This window comes from Coturnix japonica, unplaced genomic scaffold (assembly GCF_054131305.1).
Source record: "Coturnix japonica strain WE unplaced genomic scaffold, WE-NBRP24 Scf049, whole genome shotgun sequence".
Classification (NCBI taxonomy): domain Eukaryota; kingdom Metazoa; phylum Chordata; class Aves; order Galliformes; family Phasianidae; genus Coturnix; species Coturnix japonica.
Window position 1 is genome coordinate 1,489,743 of NW_028188952.1, and position 17,295 is coordinate 1,507,037.

The 17,295-nt window shown below is 58.7% G+C and overlaps 1 protein-coding gene across 6 annotated transcripts; it reads right to left on the reverse strand.

Moving 5' to 3' along the window:
* Positions 1-395: 395 nt before the first annotated feature.
* Positions 396-15,852, reverse strand: MED24 (mediator complex subunit 24). Of its 6 annotated transcripts, none has more exons than XM_015885935.3 (26): positions 15,809-15,852; positions 15,541-15,679; positions 13,875-13,957; positions 13,352-13,390; positions 12,386-12,459; positions 11,118-11,341; positions 10,484-10,595; positions 10,181-10,331; positions 9,842-9,955; positions 9,066-9,113; positions 8,793-8,875; positions 8,288-8,374; positions 7,952-8,063; positions 7,281-7,423; positions 6,727-6,764; positions 6,072-6,154; positions 4,966-5,144; positions 4,775-4,874; positions 4,318-4,493; positions 3,977-4,241; positions 3,645-3,826; positions 3,436-3,529; positions 3,002-3,101; positions 1,194-1,271; positions 915-1,063; positions 396-783 (listed from the first exon to the last, which is right to left on the reverse strand). In XM_015885935.3, the coding sequence occupies exons 2-26, from the start codon at positions 15,668-15,670 to the stop codon at positions 667-669; spliced, it is 2,961 nt and encodes a 986-aa protein (XP_015741421.1). In that variant the 5' UTR covers positions 15,671-15,679; positions 15,809-15,852; the 3' UTR covers positions 396-666. The 6 variants fall into 6 exon arrangements, with proteins under 6 accessions (XP_015741421.1, XP_015741423.2, XP_085388680.1 ...); XM_015885937.3 differs by having other exon boundaries at positions 15,485-15,679; XM_085532554.1 differs by having other exon boundaries at positions 15,541-15,712.
* Positions 15,853-17,295: the final 1,443 nt, after the last annotated feature.

Consider the following 17,295-nt stretch of genomic DNA (forward strand, 5'->3'; position numbering starts at 1 on the left):
GAGGCCTGAGCCCCAATAAACCACTCCCCCCCATCCCACTGGGGCTCCAATGCCAGCAAAGGGGGACACAGGGCAGGTAGAGCAGCATAGGGCAGCCCCGGCTACAGCAGAGGCTCTGTGAGCAGTCAGGATCCCTCTGAATCAGCCCATAAAAGCACCGTTATGTGCTGTGACTCACCTGCATCCTCCTCCAGCCCATGCCCCGGGCACAGCGCAATGAGCTGCAGCATTGCATTTGGTTCTGCATTAGGGACAGCGAGTGCCACGTCCTCCCCTGCCCAGCGCAGCACAACGCATTGCTGCTCACTGCCCTCCCCTGCCCCAGGGAAGGGCCGGGCTCAGCCTCTGCCTCAGCACCAGCTCAGAAAACCAAAGAGGAACAAGGCAACGCCAGATTCTACAAAAGGAATGGATGAATTAGAAAAACAACAAGCATTGGGGTGGTATCAGTCTCTGACAGCCCAGCGGGAGCTCGTCCTGGGGGCTGGGCATGGAGGGGAGCAGCCCCTGCTGCTGCCAGCTCTGCCCTCACACTGGGAGGCATCAAGTCACGGTGATGGAGGGATTGTTCCGGGGGTCCCAGCCCCAGTCTGGCTCTCAGACTCCTGCAGGTCCCCCAGCAGCCACTCGGCACCTCCATCCTGCTCAGCAGTGGCAGAGCCACACTCACAGTGCAGCGATGGCTTTGGCAGCGACGCGGCGGCCCAGGGGCAGACCCAGATCCGTGATGGCCAGGACGATTTTGGGACTGGACATGGTGGATACTTTCACCAGCTCTGAAACCTGGTAGAAGAGAAACAGAGCTGATGCCTGGGGTCGAAGAGCAAAGGGCAGAACCCAAAGCAGCTCCTCTGCACTCCCCCCCCAGTGCTCTCCCCATCCCCAAAGTGTCCCCGGCCGCTGGGAGGACTCACCATAGTGAAAGGCATGAACTGCAGGATGCTGCCGTGGCTGCCCTGCTCCAGGCAGTCCACACATTCCTCCATGAACCACTGCACAAACTGCGTGTGAGTGCCAGCCGTCTTGGAGCCCAGGATGGAGGAGATGAGCAGGAAGAGGTTTGCTGTGGGGACAAGGAGCTGTCAGGGTAGGCAGGGTGATGCTGCTGCCCCTATGGCTGGGGTGATCTGTATCCCTGCAGACAGACTGCAGCTCACAGCCAGCCCCCCGCAGCAGGCTGCAGCCCACCTTACCCAGCACTCTGTTCAGAGGGTCCCTCATGCTGACAGCGTGCAGCTGGGAGGCAGACAGGGAGCTGCTCATGGAGCGATCTGTTGGGGAGAAGAGCATGTGTCAGGATGGGGTGAGGGGGAAGCTTGGAGATCTCACACACAGCGAGCCCCTGGGCTCCAGCAGAGCACTGGGTGATAACACAGCACTCAATGCCCTGCATGCAGTGGGCACAGCAGAGGAGCACAGCAGGGCTGACCCCAGCTGCCCACCCACACACGTAGCCCTGGCATGACAGAGATGTGTCAGCACTCTTTGCTCTTGCACACTTGTTCCAAGTCTGACCAAGCTCAAAGACATCTCCGAGGGCTGAGCACGAGTGAGACTCACTGAGCAATGAGTGCCTCCCTGCTGGGCTGTCACGGCAGCGGTGACTCGACCCTGACACCTCACGAGAGCAGAGGGATGCAATGTCACGACCGAGAGCAGCAGGCAGAGCTCAGCCTCGTGCATGGACACATCCTGTGTGTGCTGCCAGCAGGGCAGGATGGCCCAGATGTCCCACAGCTGCACGGCAGCGCTCACAGCTTGCTCTCAGAGTAGAGCTGAGCTATCAGAGCCACAGCATGACCAATGGACAGGCAGCAGATGGTGGGCAGCCAAGGGGGAGGGGTGGGATCTGTGTGGCCCCCACCCCACGGTGCTGCTGGGAGCTGATGGGTTGGGGATGCTGGGTTGACCTGCAGAACGCAGCTGCAGCCACAAAGCAGCACCATGTTGGGATGCTCACTGAGAATGAAAGCCCTCCCCCACTTTTCTCATGGAATCACATGAGTTGTGTGGCTGCTGCAGGAAGCAGGATTTCCACATCATGGCAACAAACAGCCCCCCCCAACAAAAAAAAAGCCCTGAGTGTGACTGGAAAGAGGTGGAACTGCACCAAGAGTTAAATAAAGATAGAGAAACAAAGGGGGAAAGCCCACATTTCAACAGGAATGAAACCAAGAAAAACCACAGGTTATTGTTGGGTTGGAAAATGGCAAATAAAGGAGTTGGGGGGAGACAGTCAGGACACAAGAATGACCAAGGAGAGCCCTGACTCACTGCTGGGAGCCCGGACACACGTGGGGCAGGGGCTGGGTGCCATGGGTCCCCCCAGCATGTCCTGCCCGGGCTGTTGCAACCTGCAGCTCAAGGATATGGAGATGCAACCATGAGGACTCATCAGCTCTGCTCAATGCATTATTAATAGCGGTGGAATTTGAGCATTTAGCCACAGCCATCACAGACGTCACCTCCTTACTGGGCTGGGGGCGTTGGGTCTTTGATCCCACAGAGATCGACTCAAATAAAACCTCCCTGAGCCTTCCATGTGTGTGGCACTGGGTTAGATGGCACTGAGGGAAGGTGTAACCTCATCCACCTTTCCTAACTCGCTCTCATCAGGGTATTCAGCAGCAATGACCTTCTGGAGCAAAAGCTCCACAGGAACTCAGCAAAACACATCTGAATGCCCAATGTCCTTCCAAAATAGCCCGTTATTGTTTGGTGCTGCTGCAGATTTGCCCTGACACCGAGGGACCGCCCGCATGCTGCTGCTGAGCCCCAAGCCAACAGGCAGCACATGTGACAATGGTGCAAGGGTTTGGAAAGGTGTAACAGTGCAGAGGGGAGCAGAGCCCCCCCCGCTGCCTCCCGGAGCATTTGGCCAGCTCGGGAAGGAAATGTTCTTGTGCCAAAGCACGTTTCACACCCAGGAGGGAGCAGCGAGGCAGGCCGGCGCCATCCCCAGGAGCAGCAACATCCCCCCCCTACACACACACACACTTACTGGGGCTGGAGAGGATGTTGGCGTCTTCCTCATTGGAGCTGAGCAGGCGCATGAGCTTGGAGGGCCGCGTGTCGTCCAACGGGAACAGGCTGATGTAGTCCTGGGGGGAACAGGGAGTTCAGCCCCACCAGCCTCTCTCTGTGGGGGACCCCAGCCCCCTCCCCAGGGCTGAAAGCTGCCCACCCAGGCTCTGCACAGCTCTGGAACTACGCTCTCGGTTCACTCAGTGACTCAGTCTGGGCTCGTCTTGTTAAGATCCCCCCTTTCCCAGAAAAAGGGAAAAGCCCACATGCCAGGGTCAAGGGAGCAAACCTCAGATGGTTCAGTGAACCTGGGTGGGGAACCCCACCTCAGTGACCCCCTCCTCCTCCTGAAACCACGGCCTTCCAACCAGATCCCACTCCCAACCAAACCCTGCTCCGTGCCAGACACACCTCAATGTCCTCTCGGTGCCTCTTCTTCTGCCTGGCGGACGCCTGGCCCTTGTTGTGGGAGGAATAGGAGCTCAGAGCACACCAGACAGAGAGCCTGGGGATGGAGCAAGGCAGAGGTGTGAGCCCACCTGGACAGTGCTGAGAGCCCACAGGGCTTTCCTGGGGCAGATCTCCCCACCCCAAGGTGTCCAGAGAACTGGGGGCCTTACTTAGCCAGAGCCTTCCCTGGAGGGTCCATAAGTGTGTGCCACTTGGAGGAGTCGGTGAGCAGGTTGGGCAGGATGTGGCCCAGCAGGGTCAGTGTCAGCTGCTGCATGTCCAGGCAGAAGATGGCATAGAGCAGCTCCACAGCTCGCAGCGTGTGCTCCTTCCGTGTCTCCTTCAGCAGCTCCTGCAGGGCACAGGGCAGAGCTGAGGAGGGGAAGGGCAAAGCAGGACCTTCCCCACTCACCCCTCACACCCAGGACCATCACCAGAGCCCAGGCCTGACCCAGCAGTCCAGGACTGGAATTGGTGCCCACCTCCCTGCTCCACCTCGTACCTTGACCAGGTTGTTGCAGAACCAGTAGACGCCTCCCATGTGCAGCAGGGTGTCAAAGATGTGGATGGAGTGACTGTCGACCCAGCCCTTCTCCAGCACCTTGGTGAACACACTCGTCAGCACCTCCTTGATGGGCTTCTTGGGGGGGAGCAGGTTCCAGTATGGGATGGTGTCCATGCCCGTGGAGGGGAACTTGATCTGCGTGGCCGTCTGCTGCAGGACATCCGCACACATGTGCTCCAGGATGGAGCTCATGATCACCACACTGTGGCAGAGTGAGACAGGTCAGGAAGGAGGTGGGCAGCGAAAGGAGGGCAAGAAACAGCCGGTGTGGAGCTCACCGCTCGTTGTAGAACTGCAGCGTGTTGTCTCCATACAGCGGGGTGGCCAATTGCCGGATCATCTGCAGGGATTTCTCACGCTCATCCAAGCCCAGCATGCGGACGTGGGCGACCAGCCAGGCCACGGCACACACTGCCATGCTGCACACCTTGCCCTTGATGTTGTCTGTGATTTTCTAGAGACGAGAGCAGATATGGATGAGTGTGGACACGTGCAGGCGCACAGGCTTCATCCCAGCATCAGCTCATAGGGTTGGCCCCCGTCAAAGCCCAAAGTCACGCATGGGGCAGCATCAATGAGGCCGTGTTGGTTCCACATGCAAGTAGCCATGGAGCTCTGCATTGGCTACAGCAGCATCTGGGGCAGCAGGAGGATGGGGGGCCCTGCCTTGCTTACTATTCAGCCCCTCCTTATGGCACAGTGCAGCCCTGGCCCCATTCTGCTCTACAGACCCACCTGGATGGACTCGAAGGTGAGCACACTGTTCTCCCAGGCATTGAGGATCTCCAGGATGGCAGCTGAGATGCTCAGACACACCTCGTGCCAATTCATCTGCCTGTCAGGGGAGAGATGGGGGTCAGGTACACGCTCAGAGCTGCTTCACTCCCTGATTCTCCCTGGCCATATGGGCTGGGCTGAGCTCTTACACCAGCTTCATCTCAGAGGAGTTGTTGAGGAGGGCGACGAGGGATTCCACCTTGGTGGAGTCAGGGCGGAAGCAGGGATGGTCAGGGTTGAGGATCTTGCCCTCCTCGGGCATGCAGGTCAGCATCCACGTCTCAAAGAAGGGCACCTCATCTGCCGGCCTCGACTCTGACAGGATCACCTGGAAGGGAACCGGCTCTGGGTCTGCCCCATACCCTGCCTGCAGAGCTCACGACCGGGTCCAGCACTGCTCTCTCATGGGGTCACTCAGCCCCCGAGCTGCTCTCAGGCTCCCCACAGCTCTGCAGGGACAGGGCACGCAGCCCAGCTGGCAGCCAGCTGCGAGGGCTCCCAGGGGGGACAGAAGCTGGGAATCCCGCACGCTGCTTCCTCCTTTCAGCCCCGCAGCACCCGAGGGACGCTATCTCTGACAGCAGTGATGCACATCTGTTCAGCAGCAGCTGCTCAGGAAAAGTCGCTCAGGGCTCAGACCTCACTGGGGAGCCCCGGGCACGTCTGCCCCAGGCTGCTGCCAGCCAGGACTCCCCCTTTCCGCTCCCTGGGCAGCCCCCCACCCAAGTTTTTCACTCCCTCTCCACGTCTGCAGCGTTTCGGTATCGTTTTACCTCCTGACAAGCACAGATGTTGAAACGTGGAAAATTTTTTTCATTTAACCCAAGTGCCTCTTCCTGAGCAGAGCTGCAAGTTCCTCATCTGCCAGAGGAGGGCTGACATCCACCAGCCCTCCTCAACCAGCCAGAGCCAAACTACACCGTGATGGGGGAGCAAGGCTGGGAAAAGTGCTGGGAGATCAGAAAGGGAAAGGGCGAGGAGGTGACAATAACACAGCATGGAAAAGAAGGGCACAAACAAAAGACCCTGGGAATGCTGTGGCCACTCTGCCTCCATCACTTTGCAGCAGGCAAAACACACTGGGCACGTCATCCATAGCAGGGTGCTGCTGGAAGGGCAGCTGTGGGCAGTGGGGACAGTGACAAGGCAGTGGTGACAGCAGCACGGCCGCTAGAGGAGGCTGGCAGACTTCAGCACATGGGCTGCTGCTCTCACAAGGTCAGAACCCAATGGCTGCCTTCCCAGCGCCGCTTACCTCCGAGCCGTAGGTCTGGGCCACATGGCACAGCATGAGGAACGAGATGTCAAAGAGAAGGGCCCGAACCGGGGCGGATTTGGCTGGGAAGAACAAACAGATCTCAGGGAAGTTGGCCCAGAGAGGCAGGCAGGAGCCCTGTCAGCTTAGGGGTTGAGTCCCTGCCTCCTTCAAGGTGCTTTTCTAATGCCCAGAGAGTTGGAGTGTGAATGAGGGTTTCAAAGGAGTTGCCAAGTGCCTCCCTCACCCCATCTGCCCCAGCTCCCAGAGCGGCTTTGACCTCTATTTGACAGCCCCAGTTCAACCCTGGGCTCCCCCAGTGCCGTGGAAGGTCAGAGCACTCAACATGTTTAATCACACGTAAACGCAGTCAGAGTCCTTATCTCGGGCTGTGTGCTGACACATCACCCCTTCCAGGGAAGGAGCTGGGGCAGGGCCAGCCCCAAGGGGCCCCAAGGGCTGGGAAGGGGAGAAGGGAGCTCAGGATGGACACGCGTGTGCCAAGGGTGAGAACTAGGGACCCCCAAGAGCCCAGATCCCTGGCAGCACCGGGCCATGCCTGGCACAGCTCGGCCCAACCCCTGCTTAACCCAGCATGTGGCAGCAGGGGAAGGACAGCTCGAGCCGCCCCACGCACGGATGCGCACGCACTTACAGTTTTCCGTACTGATGTGCTTGGTGAATTCATTCAGCCTAGAGGGGGCAGAGAGAGCTGCAGTGAAGCGTTACCATCAGACAAAGCAGCCCTCCTCCCACCCGAGATGGGCACAGAGCTGCCCCTGCCCGCAGCAGCACAGAGCCTGGATGCAGTGCAAGGCTCCCAGCTGGGCTCGTGTGGTTCACACTGTCCCAGGCCCTGCCATGTGAGGGGGGCATCATACAGCCCCACGCATGCTGTGTGTGTGCTCTAACCAGGACATGGGTGCCTGGGGAACAAAGGCATGCACACAGCAGTGCCTCAGAGCTGGGGCTGTGCTGGTGCTTTCAGCCCTAATGCAACTGAAACAGATTCGACTTGGATGCTGTACCCTGCTCACAAAGAAGCAAAGGAGGTGGGATGCTGAAGGGCTCAGACCACAAGACCCCAGCTCTCCCCAGAGCCAGATCCAGCCCTGAATGTGGTGGAAGCAAAGGCTCAGGGAGAAGCAAGGGGGAGAGCAGGGATGCTGCCAGCTCACCCAGCCCCACTAGCACGTAGTGGACACTCACTTGATGAACTTCCAAGCAAAGGATTTCAGCTTGCCCGTTGCTGCTGCTGCTGCCAGTAGCAGGTCCAAGCTTTTCCCAGACAGCATGTGACCCAGGACCCCCAGCAGGCCCTCGGGGGATTTGGAGTGATCTGCATCCATGGTCTGCAAAAAGAAAAAGAAAAAAAGAAAGAAGTCACAGGGAAAACGTGTTACAGAGCAGCAGTAAAACTCCAGCCACAGAAGCAGAACTGATCAGCTGCCAGAGCCATCCCACAGGGCCTCTGTCTGCAGGGACCTGCAGGGCTTGGAGGAAAGGGGAGGGACCCCCGGAATCCCAGGCTCTGCAAAAGGGAAATCTGCAACATGCTGGGAAAGCACAACCAGCAGCAAAATGTCTTCACCAGAAGGGCAGCAAGAGAGACACGGGGGGGAGGAGGTTCTGGGGATGGGGGAGATGCACAGAGGGGAGGATGGGCAGAGCGGGCTGGGCTCAGACTGTTGGCACTGACAATGCACTGAGCTGCCTGACAGCTCCTCTGGCTTCCTGGGAAGGAGGAGGGGAGTCCTGGGCTCCACAGCAGAGACTGCAACAAGGCTAAAAGTGATTCCTCCATCTCAGCACAGTGATGCTGGAAACCAGGTCTTGGGTGGAGATCGGCCTCCCCAGCACTGCAGCAGGAGGGGACTCACCTTCAGGATGTTGGTGACAGTCGGCTCGGCCCTCAGGATGAGCCTGGGGTTTGGCTGGATGTTGGCGTTCTCTGCCGACTGCAGCTGTGGAGCATCTTCCCTGTCTGCTTTGCTGGTGATCCACAAAGAGAGGCTCTTGAGTAGGAATTCTGTCACTCTACCCCTCTCCTCCTTGAGACTCAGCCCCCCACCACCCCAAAAGCAAAGCCTCATCCCTCCAGGCCAGGATGTCCCAGCTGCAGGACAGCCTGCAACACCACAGCTGCCTCACGCTCCCTGCCAGAAGGGCAGTGAGACAAGGTGCCCCAACCCTGCTGGGCTCCATGAAGGCCGTACCGTTTCTCAGTCAGGTTGGTCATGTTGGCTTCGGAGAGCAGCCCCTGTTTGCTGCACTCCTGCAGGAGCAGACTCATGCAGTTGCAGCTGGAAGAAAAAGAGCAGAGCATCAGCCCCAGGGAAAGCCTCCCCCCCACAGACCAGCAGAGCTATGTGACCATTTGCAGACCGGGACTCAAGCAGTCAGGACTCCTGAGCCACCCGTCTATCTCTGCTCCCCCATTCTGAAGGGGATGCAGGGCCAGAAGCAGCTCCAGACATCACAAAGCATCACCAACACACGGATCAGCTGTCAGACACTCAGTGCTTTGCTCATTTGGCAGCGCCAGCGCCTCAGGAAGAAGGAACCGGATCAGAAATCAGCGCCTCCCTTCACAGCACAAAAAGCTTTGCACACAGCCGCCCCATTACTGCAGCTCCCCACAGAGATGCTGGGGGCAGTGGGGCACAGAGCAGCCACAGGCTCATGGTGCTGCAGTTGAGTCCTGGGCACACGAGCACTCACTTGCATCGTTGATCTGCTTTGTCAAGCAGCGGGGTCAGCTTCAGCAGGAACTCGAAGGCGCAGTTCACGTCCTCTGTGAAATCCTGCCACGCACAAAGGAGTGCTCAGCTTGCAGCACCACTGTCATAAACCCACCCATCCCTCCCACACCACCTCCCCACTAGAGGGAGGCTGTTCCCACCCCAGCCACTTTGGCCAGGCACCAGGCACCATCTCAACAAGCATAGTGCATCTGCACACACAGTGCTGCAAACCACAGCCCTCGAGACTCACCTTATCCCCATGGGGATAGTTCTTCAGTTCAACCAGGACCTGAGGGATCTGAAAGACATGGGGCACAAAGACATGACCGAGAGGCAGACCCAGTGTTGCTGTCAGCACCTCCCAGCAGCACAGGCAGCAGGAGCTCGAGCAAAACCTGCCTACAAGGGGCAGCTGCTCTGCCAGCCCAGCAGAAGGATTTCTGGAGCAGCCTTTGCACCCTGGGGACTGTCCTCCCAGCTCCCCACTGCAAAGCCCTTCTACCATCATGAGGAGCAGCAGGGCATGGCCAGGCAGGGAACAACGGCTGCAGAGCCCAGCATAGGCCAGAGCACGTCGGGCCTGAAATTACACATAAATCCCTTTTGTCTGGCACAAAGACAAGAAGCAAGGCAGACTGCTGCAGGGCTGCCCACCACCGAGCTGTGGGAGTGCCAGCCCAGAGCCTGCTTTGGCATCCTTCAAAGGCCACAATTTCCCCCACAACTTCCTAGGAAAGCAAAACAAAGTGGGACTGGGCTGAAAAGATGCCCCAGACAGCAAAGAGTGTTGCAGGAAGGCTGACTGTGGGCTCAGCCACCATGAACATAGTCCAGACAGGATAAGCAGGGAACACTGTGGGACAGGAGGACTAACTGGAACGAGACAATCTTTGAGGACCCTTCCAATTGAAGCCATTCTGTGATTCTCCCACTGCTCAGCCAGGCTTTGGCACGCAGCAGGGGCCAGACATGCAGGGAAGGGTGCAGGGCTCAGAGTGCTATGCTCATTGTGAAGCCAGGGCATACCTTCAGGAAGGTAAATGCTGTCCACTTCAGCTCCTCTGTGCCCTCTGGGGACTCGATGAGGCCCACAAAACACGCCTTCCAGATCTCCAGCATGAAGAGCGGGGAGGGGATGCGCTGCAGGGCACACAGACAGGACCCTCCAGTACCCAATAACAAAGCAACTCTCTCAACCAAGCCCTGACCTCCCTGCAAAGCCACCGATGGGCTCCTGCTACTACCCGAGGCTTTGTCCATATTCCCAAACAAAGATCAGCCCTCCTTGCGCAGGGCTGCAGTACGGCCCTAGTGCCAAATGCCCCCAGTCAACCCAAGCAGGATGAGAAGAAATCACTTTTGTACCTGCATCCTCTTCACCATCATCAGCTGCTCCACCAGAGGCTGGATCTCTCCTGTGAGGTTCATGGTCCCCTCCAGCAGCACCACAGCATGCACAGTGGGGAATCCAGTCTTGTTCAGCTGCTCAGAGCGAACTGATAGCATGGTGGGGATGCTGGATGAGAGACAACAGCACCAGGTCACTGGATTAGCTGTCCCTAACCCATCCCTTATTTCAGAGATTCTTGATGGCCCCGGCCCACAGCCAGCACAGGAGTCTGAGCTGGGAATGGACAGAAAACCCTCTGAACCCACGCCAGCAGCTACCTCTTGATGAGGGATATGCAGTCATCAGCTTGGCTTCGCAGCGCGGAGTTGCTGAGGCCATTCAGACTTTCCTCTAGCTTGAGGAGGGATTGCTCTACGGCATTCCAGGAGGCTGGGAAGGGAGGGCAGGCGTTCAGTGGGGCAAGGCAGTGACAGGATGAGAAGCCAGCAGGTTGGCTCTAATGCCCACAGCAAAGCAGAGGGGCTGCTGAGTCTGGGGCTCCCTGCCGAGCAGGAGTCAAAGCACCTCTGCAAACCCAAGCTGAGGATCTGCATGCCAGCCAGCAGCTCCCTGGCACGGCCTCTTGGCCAGGGGACCAAGCGGAGGTGCAGGGCCTTGCCAGGCAGGCTGGTGGAGTGCAGGACCTGCCACACACCCGGGAACAGCTCCCACAGCCTTCACATTAATTCTGTTCCCCTTCCAAGGGCAGCGTGGAGGGGAGGGGGCAGAGGGTGGCATGGAGCCAAGGAGGAGACTTTTACAGCAACAGGGCTGGAAGATGGATGGGCTTGGAGCCACAGGGACAATGCGGCAGGAGCTGGGCAGGGGGAAGGGAAGGTGGCAAGGACATCTCTCGGAGGCCAGCAGCAACCAGGAGCAGAATATGGCCACTGGGCCCAGGGAGCAACATACACGTCTCCTCCAGCTGGGCAATGTGGATCAGGGCTCGGTTCTTGGTGCTGCCCAGCATTTTCTCCAGCCGCTCCAGGCACATCTTCATCTGCCCCTCTGCTGCCACCTGCTCCAGCATCTCCTTCACCTTCTCGGCATAGAAGGCCGCGCAGCGCAGGAGCCAGTTCAAGGCACTCATCAATGCCCGGCACAAACCAATGCACTCCTCTGCCCTGCCATGGCAGCTGCAAGGAGAGAGAAACACAACCATGGGCCAAGGCTACACCCCCATAGAGATCAAGGCACGGCAGTGGGGCAGCCCGAGGAACCAGGCTACATCCCACATGCCCAGCCCTGCACGCTCAGCTCCTGGCTCCTCTGCCGCAGCCCTCAGTCTATGAGCATCCCTCCTGTGCCAGGGGAAATCAAGTGTACCCGGTGCAGACTCCTCTCTGGCCACTCAACTACAGGGAAACTTTCCAAGCCTCTAATCAAATTATCTTGCTAAGAAAGGCTCAGCACTGATCAATGTGTTCCAAGAGGTGAACGCTTTCCCCTCCTGATGCACAAATCATCAGGGCCAGAAGTTTTGATCAAATTAAGCGGAGGATCAGATTAGGCAGGAACTGGATTAAGTCACCAGCTCCGCAGTTGGCCAGCAACAGCTCCTTGTCAACATCTGCGACTGATGCACATTCATTGCTGCTGCTTCGCTCCGTGTAATTGAAGAGCTGCTACCTTTAGCCCTGCTTACCCTCCCATTCACCCACACCGCCTGCCTCTCGGCAGCAGCCTCCCAGCAGAGGCTGTCAGGGGTTAACAGGAAGATTTCTCAGCTTTCTATAAAAGTTTTTGTGGCCTGAATTGTCTCCCCTGGGTCCTGCGACACCAGCGGAAGAGCATGGAGCAAAACAAGGCAGCTGCATGAAGCGCCTGGGGCAGCGCAGGCAGAACCACGAGCACTGGCAGCCAGGGCCCTGGGAAGCCACAGAGGCCACACAAGAGAAATAAAATGCAAAGGGGGCAGAAACCTTCAGGTTTTGGGGCTTACACCAACCTGTGCTGAGCAGAAGTATTGTGGAGGAGGTCATAGCCCAAAACAGGTGGGGTCCTCACAGCCTCCCACAAAGCCAGTGGGGTTCTGGGCTCTGCCTTGTCCATACGGACATCTCAGCCTAAAGCAGCTCAGGAGGAGAGCTGGGATGGGAAATGGCCAGAGCAGGGACCACGCGATGGGACAAGTGCCAGGCCCTGGGGGAGCTGCAGGCTGTGGAAGGGCTGCATCGTACCTGAGGCGGTCGCAGAACATGTCCATGATCTCCAGCAGCGACTGCACACACAGGTCCCGGGAGAAGTCGTCAAACTACAGCAGAACAAAGAGGGATTTCAAACAGGGGCTGCCAAGCTCCAGCAGCCCCAAAAAACAACTGTGGGGCACCCAGCAGTCAGAAGAACGAGAACTGGGTCAGGGCTGTCCCTCAGCTGGGTTGTGTCCTGCCATTGAAAGCAACGGGGCCACAGCAATGGGGCTGAGACCACATTTCTGAGCAGTCTCCCTGAGATGCGGTGGGGGTTGGAGCTCCATTTGCAGCCCCCCCGCTCCCCATGGGCTGCACTGACACGATAGAGGCTCGATGCCAGCCCACGTCCCCACCTCCAGCTCGGTGGGGCTGGCAGCGAGCACCGATAGCTCGACTGGCCACGGGGACGGCAGCAGCGCCGCTGCCGCCTGCTCAGCTGAGCAGATGGGGCCACCCCACTGAGCCGGAGCTGGCCTGCGGGCCTGCACTGAGCACACGCTGCTCTGAAGGAGGAAACCACGGCTGTCAAGGTCAGCGCTTCTCCACCAGCCTCACCACAATGGGCAGTGACAGCGAGCACGGCCGTGTGCTTGCTCTGCCACCCCACTGTGGGGCTGACCCTACCGAGGGGCTCCCCAGTGTGCTCATAGCGCAGCTCCCGGTGCTGGCAGTGTGGGGGGAGGCAGAGCAGGAGCCTGCCAGGCCCCATAGGACTCAGGGATGCAGCTTCCACGCCTGCAGCACGCAGGACCATGCCCAGAGCAGAGTGGGAGCTGCCGGTGGGCTGTCCCCAGTGGGCTCACGCCCTGCTCCACGCTGTCTGCCCGCTGCTGACTCAGCACAGGATGTCATTTTACACTTGACCTATATTTGGTGAGAGCCGTGCGATGGGAAATGGATACTCGGATCGCAGGTAAAGAGAAAAGCCTCAGCCAGCAGCTGTCAGAGCCGTACCTTGCTGATGGCCGTCAGCACCGTGGAATAAGACACCATCTACGAACAGAACAGAAAAGCAAAACAATGGCACTGGAAAAGCAGGGAGGCAATGGGTGCTGCCTGTGAGCACAGCGCTCACGGCTGAGGGGCACTGAGGTCAGGGCATGGCCCCACTGCCTGTCACCGCAGCCGGGGCGCTGACCCGGCACAAATCCAAACAGACATTTTTAGGTGACCGCTGATTTGTTTCACACAAACTTTAGACAGCATTAAATGCTGCAGTGAGGAAGCACGGAGCTCCCGGGCTGCAAAGAGGCTCCTGGAGGACGAGGATTTCCACTCGGCGTGCAGCAAGCAGAGGCTATTTACAGATACAACCCCGCCCTGGGCACACGCTGAGCCCCCCACCCTGTCTGAGCCTTGCACAACGCCTGCAAGGTGCAGACATTGGGGTGTTTGGGTTCTTTGCTTGTTAATTGGGGCCGTGAGGTGACACCCAGCAGTACTGCAATGTGAGACAGTGTGCGGGGAGAGCCATTACCTGGGAGCTGATAGCGTATTTCAGGTAGGACAAGATGAGTGGGTTCGGAGACGGCCCGATCATCGCCTGCTCGAGCAGAGCCTCTGCAAGCAAAGAGAGGGACCTGTGGCAGGCAGCACACAGCGTGGGGACACACAATGGTTCTGCTCTCACCCACAGGAAAGATGGCAAAGACAACTCGTTCCAAGCACAACAGCTCTGCACAACGCCTCCCTGACATTAACCCAACCCCCAAAGCTCCTCAACAGCAAAAGGTAGCAAAGAATTCAGGCACTACCAGCAGCCTCCTGTTCATTCACCTCTGCCCTGGGCTCCAAACTGCACCCGCTGCTCTTCAAGCTCTTCCTCCCACCTCCTGCCCAGGAGGTTCAGGCATCCACCACCACCAGATCTCTGCCCTGGTACCTGGGGCTGGGCTGCGGGCACACGGCCGCTCTCGGCCACGATGGTTCCTGTGCGTCTGGCACTCCCTGCTGATGGCAGCCAGCCAGAGAGGCTGGAGGGGCTCTGCCCGCCCTATCTGCTCAGTCAAGCCTTTAATTGACCATTTGAACTATAGCAGAGTGCAGGAACCACCTCCCAAAATCAGGCCCCGGGCTGTGGCATGGGCTGTAAGTAGGTCAGGGCACCCAGATGCAAAAGGGACAGAGCAGCTCCCCGCAGCCAGCACGGAGCAGAAGCCGTCTGCAGGAGACACCTCCGATCCTGGCAGAAGGCTGCGACCGCGGCCAAACGCATCTCAGCACGAGGACAGAAGGCTGACGGCAGCCTTCCCCTCCCCATCTAATCAGGGAGCGTCAACACGAGCCAGCCACATGCTGTCACCCACTGCAGGCATGTCAGCATCGATTTGCTGGGCAGTGCCGTGATCTGGGCGGCTCGTGCCAGGTTTTCCTCCTTTGTGGTTGAAATCCGAAAGGCACGAGCTGGGGGGAGGATAAACTGAGAGGAGGATGAGCTGGGGGGGGTGGCTTGGAGAACTGCTCTGGGTATGACGGCTGCCCACATGCCCACCACCTGCACAGGACCCTCCAGCAAAGGGACCTGGATGTGTCCTCACCAAACAGAGCGAGCCTTTCCTTGGTGGATGCACTAAGAGACAACCAGGAGAAACCCAACTGTAGGCTCAGCGTTGTAAGCCAGAACCTGCTAACAGTTATACTGGTAGGTGGGAAAGGCCACCATGGAGCGGGCTCAGAAGCACAGAGGTGCTTTTCCCCTTTAAATGAGGCTCCAGCAGCACTTTGTGTTTGTTTATCCTGGGCCTGCAAACACATTCACCCTGCGAAGGATACAAAGAAAACACAAAACCCAGCAGCGTGTTGCTATAATGGGCAGAAAGGCTGGCAAATCTTTAAACCAGGAGGGTACAGCAGCCGGCTGGGCTGCTGACAAACGGCCTTGAATGGGGCCAGGGAATTAAATGCTTATAAATAGGAGCAGGAAGCAGCACTGGGGGCCTGGAGCAGTGCCCCCACCCCTGGGCTATACACAACCATAAGGGTGGGGGTCCTACCCTTGGGCTATATACAACCATAAGGGTGGGGGTCCCAATTGAGGCTATATACAACCATAAGGGGGGGGGGGTCCCAGCCCTGGCCCATTCCCACCTATGAGGCTGGGGGTCCCAATTGAGGCCCATATTAAGGCTGTGACCCCCCCGGACCTGCCAGGTTCAGGATGTCCCACGTGGCTCCTCGGGGGAAGAAGCGCTTCATGTTGATGGCCCATTGGTAGTCGCTCCAACGCTCCTTCCAGGCCTGCAGGATGGCCTGCTTCAGGTTCACCACCTTCATGGCTGAGCTCTGTGGGAACGGAGAGAGGCCTCATTGCCGGTCCTGGGGGCGCAGCAGCGACAAGAGCCGGTAAATCGCTCTCCATCGCCCCGGTTCCATCCCGTCCCGCAGGCCGCGGCCGCAGCGCTCCTCACCCACCGGCTCCGCTCACTCAGCGCCAGGGCACCGCCATGTTGGAACGTGCCAGCAAGCCGTGCGCTGATTGGACGGCGGTGCGGCGCGGAGCTTGCTGGGAGATGTAGTTCAAGGGTGTGCAAACGTTGTGGGGGGGTGTGCAAAGTGGGTCAGTGCAAACGGGGATGGAAAGGGGGGAAACAACGTGTGCAAACGGGGGGGTGTGCAAACAGGTGTGTAAACAGGAGGTGGGCGAACAGGAGGTGCAAATGGGATTGCAAATGGGATTGCAAAGGGAAGCTTGTGATTACAAGCAGTGTGTGTGCAAATGGATGAGGGTGCAAATCTGGGGCATACAGGTGTGCAAGCAGAGGTTGCACAAATGCGATTGGTTGCAGATTGTGGAGTGCACAAACGCTGCGTGCAAATGCACCGGGTGTGCATGTGTGTGTGCATGCAGGTGTGAAAATGCAAGGTGCAGGAGCTGAGTGGGACTGCAAGTGTGCAAGGTGGGTGTGCAAGCAAAGCGTGCAAAGGTGTGAGCATGCAATGTGTGCAGGGGTGGGTGTGCAGGAAGGGCTGTGCACACACAGACAGGTGTGTGCAAATGGGTGCAGGCACACGGCCTGGGTGTGCATGGATGCACATGTGTGTGTATGTGTGTGTGTGTGTATATGTGTATATATATGTGTATATATATATGTGTGTGTGTATAAGTGTGTGTATATATATGTGTGTATGTGTGTATATGTGTGTATATATGTGTATGTGTGTATATGCACCCAGCAAAGCCCCCCATGTCTGTGCTAACAGCATCTCCTGCCCCATAGCAGTCAGACCCCCCCCCTTCACCCCCCATCACACCCCCCCCCCGCTGTGCTGGGGGGTCTCCATGGCCCCTTAATTCCCGTGTTAATCATTCATGGGGCCGGGGCTCGCGGGCGGCCGCAAATCCCCCATGGCCGCAGCCGGGATTAGCGGGTGAAGCTGCGGCCCAGCCGGCGAGAGGGGCCCGCGGGGCCGGGGGGGCCCTATTCATGAGGACGGATTTCCTGTGCCGGGTATGGGGCTGGGGGGGGGTCCTGCAGCTGCCGAGGGGGAAGCGGACACTGTGGGCTGTAATGGTGGGGGGCCAAGCGGCGGCGTAGGCCTCATGGAGCTGTAGGCCGGGTGGGAGCGGGAGGCGCCATGAGACCCCCCCCATAAAGAAGTGAACTCGCAGAGGGACCCCACGGGCATTCAGTGCTGTGGGTGTGGGGTTGGGGGGCGGCTCAGCCCAAACCCCCCCTTTATGCTGGGGAAGCGCTGGGGCCTGGGCCCGGCTCGGAGCTTGGCAGGGAGCCGCACACAGCTGCCTGCAGCCGGGGGGGCCGGAAGGGGCTGGGGCCGTTCCCAGCAGGATGATGGGGGGGGGGGGAGGCACTGAGGGGGAGGTGACCCCACCACCACGACCCCTGTGCTGCTCCCATCCCCCCCGTGATGCTGGTTACACTGTGACACAGGGACACCCC